Source organism: Trichechus manatus, unplaced genomic scaffold (genome assembly GCF_000243295.1).
Source record: "Trichechus manatus latirostris isolate Lorelei unplaced genomic scaffold, TriManLat1.0 scaffold00017, whole genome shotgun sequence".
NCBI lineage: Eukaryota > Metazoa > Chordata > Mammalia > Sirenia > Trichechidae > Trichechus > Trichechus manatus.
This window is the reverse complement of record NW_004443953.1, coordinates 16,033,830-16,040,607: the sequence shown is the minus strand read 5'-3', so window position 1 is coordinate 16,040,607 and position 6,778 is coordinate 16,033,830. Positions and strand designations below refer to the sequence as shown.

General features: G+C 43.7%; 1 protein-coding gene across 2 annotated transcripts in view; it reads right to left on the bottom strand.

Moving 5' to 3' along the window:
* The window catches only part of MTRES1 (mitochondrial transcription rescue factor 1), a 10,863-nt gene that overhangs the window by 2,139 nt on the left and 1,946 nt on the right, over positions 1 to 6,778 (bottom strand). The window contains exons 1-4 of one of the 2 annotated variants that reach the window (XM_023727618.1): positions 6,445 to 6,772; positions 6,011 to 6,042; positions 5,051 to 5,123; positions 1,343 to 1,508 (exon numbers count right to left, since the gene is read on the bottom strand). In XM_023727618.1, the coding sequence (XP_023583386.1) occupies positions 1,343 to 1,508; positions 5,051 to 5,123; positions 6,011 to 6,042; positions 6,445 to 6,501 (328 nt within the window). In that variant the 5' untranslated portion in view covers positions 6,502 to 6,772. Of the gene's footprint in view, positions 1 to 993; positions 1,509 to 5,050; positions 5,124 to 6,010; positions 6,043 to 6,444; positions 6,773 to 6,778 lie in introns of those variants that run through there. The other variant, XM_004372436.3, reaches the window with a different exon arrangement.

Genomic DNA, 6,778 nt, shown 5'->3' with positions numbered 1-6,778 from the left:
CCTAATTCCTTGGTCTTAATTTAGAATAATTATTCTATGGATAAAATCTGCATATCTCCAACTTTCAGCTGAAAATTAAATACTCAGTTTATTATCTTAAACCAGGAGTCAGCAAACATTTTCTGTAAAGTCTAATAGTAAATTTTTTAGGCTTTTGTGGCTACATATCATTTATGTTATGTATTTTTTTAACAGCCTTTTAAAAATATAAAAACCATTCTTAGCTCCAGGGCCATACAAAAACAAGCCTTGGGCTGTCTTAGTTTATTGCAAGGCTTCTAACCGGTTCTGTCTGGTTCAGTCATGGCCAACAAAGTGAAACTCGAACAGACCCAAATTTTTAAAATGTTGGTGAACTGGAACCAGAAATATTTCAGGTTAAAGCCCTGCTAGAAACTTAATCTCCCTCTTAGAAAACAAGGGCAGTATGCGTGTTGCATAGCAACCAAATCTCCTGACTGGCAGAGCTGGAAACAGTGGTGACCTGCTCAAAGATGGCGGCCAACCGAGCCATTTGGAATGTCACTCTCCACAGTCCTGGCAATAACCCAATCTCCCGCATCAGGCCCCTGAAAGGGCTCACTACGCCTCTTTTGAGTCTCATTTCAGGGCTTCGACCCATAATTTTTCCCATTTCGGATCACTCAGATTTTCAAAATTCACGTCTGTTCTGGTTTTGCTTTGTCGGCCATGACTGAACCTGTTCAAAGCCCTCGTTTACTGACCCCTCCCTGAACAATTTCAGATGGGCCCTAACTAGCCCGTGATGGAATTAGTTGAAGCAACTTTACTCATCCACACTGCTGAAGACAAACTGAAGGGAACTAAGGCCAACATGTCGGTAGTTCAGGAAGGGAGGCAGAGACAGGGCTCTCGCAATGCTTTGCCCCTAAGGATGTGACGGTAGCCTTGACTTTGTTTGGTATAGTCAAGAAGGCTGAACCCAAGGAAGCTGAGCTGGCAGGGGTAATACTGAAATAAAAACACTAAGAAACAAGAAGGCCAGTTTATTTTACAATGACCTGTGAGGTAGTTAATGTGGGAAACAGCAGGCAAGTCATTAAACTCTCTGGGTTCAGTTCATTCGGCCCACATCTCACTCTGGGCACAGTTCTCATGCTGATGAGGTAAAAATGAGCCTGACCAAGACCACGAGGGAAACCCAGGCCACTGGGAGTATCTCCAAGGTATGGATCCCAATTTCCACAAAATGGCTCGGCAGAGTCCACAAATGGTAAGAGAACTTTATTTTAATAAAAGTGTCCTCATTTAAGCTGCCCCCTTCCCCCACCACTAGAAAGCAGCTTTCTCTCTACAAAGCAATCCATTTATTTAGACATACTCTTCTTAGGCAACTCTAACTTCTTCCACCTCCGTAACACCACTCTGTATTTTTCACTTTCGGTCTTCTCTTCAAACACTTTTTTCAGGAGAATTCGCATTACTGTGTCTGTTTCTGCTTCTTTATCCTCTCCAATGAGAAGATCCAATGTATCTCCCACTTTCACCTGAAAATTAAAAACAAAACCGAGTCTTTATTACGCCTTCGGAAACCCAGGCAAAGGCAAACATCCCTGCTTTGAGTTTTTACCGGGTTATCTATAATCAGCCAAAAGAGGGGCAGGTGAGAAAAGGCCCCGGGTTCTCTGTAACAATCGAACGATCATTTGTCCCTGGTACCTCGGGTGAAAGGGCCTCACTTGGGGGTTGCCTCAAATGCTCGCAAACACTGTTGTTCCTTCAACCTAGACAACTGTCTGCTTATGGTTGGTCCTTGTGTGGTGTGGCTCTATTATTCACTTCTATTGGATGATTTCAGAAAATAACTGTAGGCATTTATTTTGGTAACAATAGTGAGACAAAGAAAGTGGGGCACAGTCTCAGAGAATATGAGCACAGTAATCATTACATTACTGTAATACACAGGAGTCTCTGGGTTGCACAAATGGCTAAGCATTCAGCTGCTAACCAAAAGGTTGGCCGTTTGAACCTGCCCAAAGGTGCATTGGAAGAAAAGCCTGCCGATCTGCTTCTGAAAGGTCACAGCCATGAAAACCCTATGGAGTACAGTTCTACTCTACAACACATAGGATTACCATGAGTTGAAATTGACTTGATGGCAACGGGTAATCAACTACATACAATGAGAAGACAATTTCCAGTGTAACATTTTTCACTGATTCCAGTCTAGATGAGCTATGTAACTCATGGACAGCTGGCTGGAAATTAGTCACTGTGGACCAATGGACAGTTGTACCTTGTAGGGAAATGGTTCTCCATTTGGTTGGCTCCACTGATGCCAGATAACTAAGAAGAGAGGCAGAAGTCAACTCACAAAGGTGGAATGCCACATAACAGAAAGTAGAGTTGGATGGTGACCCATAGGCTAAAAAGGGTGAAGTCAAACCCATTCTGGCCCAAATCGGTAGCTCTGGGTTGAGCCAGCAGTGGAGGGCATTCTCTGGGGTAGCCATGTCAGCTCCAAGGCCCAAAGACTCAGGGCAATGCTGCCAGATTGTGGACAGCCCACAACAGATACCTGGTCCCAGCAGCTCAGGATCCCAGTGTGTGAGGGAAGAGCTGTCACCAGACATGGGGGTGCGAGGTAGGGGGCTATCCTCCTGGAGTTTTGGGCTCAATTTTTTTAAAATGACCTCAGCCCAACCGTCTGGATGTTTAAAATCATTGTCCAGAAATACAAGGCTTGGTAACTCTGCTCTACCTTTTTTGGCATAACTTTATTTCATTAAAATTCATTTTTGATAAGAAATACTACACATGTGGTACAAAATTTAAAAGGTACAAAAGTATATGCAAAGAAAAGGCGACAGTTCTGGTGTATCCTTTCAGACATGCACTGTGCATGATGTCTGCCTCTAAAAGGGAGGGCGGGCTAATGTGTAGCTGAAGAGTGAATCCCTTTGGGGGCTTAGTCCTAGAGCAGAGAACAGAGGGAATGTTTCTGCTTTACCCAATTAACTCCAGAGAAGGATGGGTTAGGAAGGCTCAGTCCCCTCTACTTTGGGCTCCACAAACCCACTGCTTAATTCAGCAGATACCCAGCACTTACAGGATACTCTGGTTTGCAGCTTGCAGGAAAGCTCTGCTCAGCTGCAGGGAGCCAGGGTTAGAGCAGCAGCACCACACAAGTGCCTGACCCTTGGGGCCAGCAGCCAGGCACAGCCTCCACGGAGCGGGCCAAGGAAGGAGAGGGGCTCTCTATTGCCCTCCGAGGCCCTGTCGTTTTTCTCATGTGGGAGACTGGGCACAGCAGACACAGAGCAAAACTGGCTGGGATTAGGGGCTGTTCCAAATATCTACATTTCAAATCTCCCCTTAGCTGCAGTTACTATGGCTACCAAGCCTCCCTAGTAACAAAGCAGTCGAAAATTAATGCTGGCCCCTTCCTCTGCTGACCCTCAGGAGAAATCTGGAAGGCAGCCGAGATAACAGAACACCCAAGGCAGAACGAAGAAGCAGTAATTAGGCTGTAGTTAACAATATCTCAAAGCAGAGGGAGAAAAACAGGCTTGTGGGGTTTGTAAATGAGGCCCTGGCACAGAGGAGGGCATTTTAAGGGAGTAATCATTCCTCACTCCAAGAACACGGCCTTGTCTTTGGAATACTGTGGCTGAGGAGACAGGGGCTGGACAAAATGAGCGAAAAGCAATTAGCAGACAAGAAGGGCTGATCTCCTATGCATGTCAGGAGTGCCTGAAATTTGTGCAGCTCACTGAGCAATGATTGACACGCCTCGGTTTGGGCCTGAACCAGTCTGGCCAAGCGCTGTCAGGGAAAAAAGGATCGTGGGCCCTTGTGACTTGAAGGTGTGAGACAGGCCATCAGGGAGTTTTCCCTCATTCTGTCCAGTTAGCCCCAAGAGCCTGTATGATCCTAGAGAGCAAGAATGCTGAAGACAGCCTCAGTGCTCACCAGATCCATAGCTGACAGCCTCACACTATCCCATGTCCCCGCGTAACAAGATGCAGCTCCACTCCTCCAACCCCGGGACTGTGTTGAAATATGAAAGAAGCTTAAATAAAACAATCTCCGAAGTGTGTCTAACTTCCCTGGAACATTTGTTTCCTGGACACTGACACCCCTTAGTCAGGTTATGTCTTCCAATGCCTCGTACATCACGTGTCTCCCATACTTTTAACACGCTATTGTGTTTTGTTAACTTTGACTACCATTATTGTTTTTTCCAATTATAAAAGTGATACATACTCGCTGTACAAAATTCAGAAAATAAAAGCATGAAGAAAATCGATATAACCCATAATGCCATACTCAGAGATAAATACTAGTAATATTAATATTTTAATTCTGGACACATGTGTATATGTAATTTATTTCTACAAAAATATTTTAACTGAATTCCTAAGTGTGTATACATACATATACCTATACACACACACAGTGATTTATTGTTCAAGACTGGGTACTGTAAATATACTTTCTTGTAACTGACTCCTTTCACTTAACAAAGGTGTTGACATGGACCTGTCAGAAAACGTGGACCATCGTTTGTAACATGTGCTGTCACATCATCCTCCTTGTGCTACCCCAGCCCTGGGCACACAGCAGCGCTCCAGCAAGTGCTTGGCAGGTGCTGCCCAACTGCATAGAATTACACATCTGCTCAGACAACACTGGGCCAAAGAAAACCTCTACAAGGATCAAATGTTTCCTTTTAACCTAATTATGATGATTCCATAGGGGTTAACATTAATGACTTAGAAGTTTAATTAATGGAGTTTTGCCAATCCTGATAGTGGCTTGTCCTAAAATTTTAAAGAAAAAGGGGAAGCTTCATCACAAAGTCACTAATGCTGCAAAAGAGTAAGTGGCCTGTGCGACTGAAGCCTGTTGGTGATTCACACTAGCTTGACCAGGACCACACAGGACCTCAGAGAGGTAAGGCAGACATACACAAGCAGCCACGCTCCAAGTGAGGAGCCTGAGGGGAAGTGTGGGGTAGTATTAACTGAGTATTGGCAGAGCATCCGACAAAATATCTGGCCGCCACTTTATAGGTTTAATATCTCACCGTTCTGCTTTTCTTCCATAATTTTTCCCCATTCAGCCTGAGCTCACCTTTGTAGAATGCATCTTCCACTTTGCTATTAAAAAACAAAAAAAGGTAAAGTGCTTTAAGATAGAAATATATTCAAAACCACTATACAGGTTTGAGAAAAACACCTGCCATTAATGTTTATTCAGACAGTGACTGACATTCCCCACAAATTCTCCATTCTGGTTGCTGGGAACAGAAAGTTAACTGCTCCCACACATACCTAAAACAGGGAGACCACAGGGTGTTTCTGAATAGATGCTGAACTGCTGCAAAGATGTGCCATTACTATCGGGCCGTCAATTAGTACCCTGATGAGGCTTTCAGAGAGTTTAGCATGAATGTCAAGCTCCACTCAGGGCCAGGGGACCCCCCCCCCCACTCTACCTGACTCCCTATACAGCAACACCTGCCAAGGCTGTAGCCCTGGTGATTCACGATGGCCAAAGTGAGTGGGCACTTCCTTCCCCTCAGATACCCCTCTGTACTCTGGCAGAAAAACCAGGCACCACATGTACGCTGAGGCCATCAAGACACCCTGTGCTAGTCTGTACTGATGCTGGGGAAATCCCAATACGGCAGCTGCTGATCTCCCTGAATTTAAATCACTGGGGCAACCAGACCAGGGGAGGATGCAGACCAAAATCAATGCCCTTTCCTTTTGATGATCAGAATCCAGGTGACTGACATTTGAGGCTCTGTTTAATAAAGCAGCAGCTACTTCTCTGGGAAAGGGGAGAGGGCCACCTTCTGAGTCTGCCATTCAACAAACCCTGATCAGGGTGGCAAGAGGGGGGACCTGTGGGGTCAGAGTCACCTTTATGAATCTCCCAAGCTTCATGGATTAAAAAATTAAACTATGCCATTAAATTAGGTCACATGTACAGATTATACAGGAAATCTTTTTGAATTTATTATTCATACCACAATTCTTACCTTGCATACAGTATGCACACAATCAATGATTGCTAGAGGAATGAATGAACAGTGAGGGTGAATATCATATAATTAGTCTAGCAGAGAAAAGAATGAGAATATTAAAGAAACTTTGAAAGTTACTATTTCTAGGCATTTTATATGAACACACTGTTCTTCATAAAAACTAATATATATTGAGTACCTACTATGTGCTAGGTACTGTTATATGTGCTTTAGATAGCTAAGACAGACACTTGATTAATCCTTACAACCACCCTCTAAAGTAGGTTCTATTATCCCCATTTTACAGATGAGGAAACTGAGCAACAGAGAGGTTAAGTAACTTGCCCAAAGTCACACACAGAGACAGCATTCAATTGCTCGAAGTCTGGCTTCAAAGCCTGCATTCTTAACTACCACCTTATACTGCTTCCTTTGATTCTAAGAGGTACCTTCTGATATTGTAGCATTTGTGAAATCCAGGTGCATCTTATGCTTGCTATATACATTAATGTGGTGATTCCTTTTCTCCTCAAGAAGCTGTTATTAAATCAATGGTTCATCTTACAGTCAACCGTGTCTTAGAATTAAGGAAGTATGGCACATGGGGTTTGCAGGCAGTCACTTGACTTCTTTGGGAATCAGTTTTCTCATCTATAAAATGAAATAATTGAAATGGATTACCTATAAGGTCCTTTCACATCTATGGTTACTCTTCACCATAATATGGGCCAAGTGATTATTTGTAATGCTGTATTAAAATAACCAACAATAAACCTTAAACCA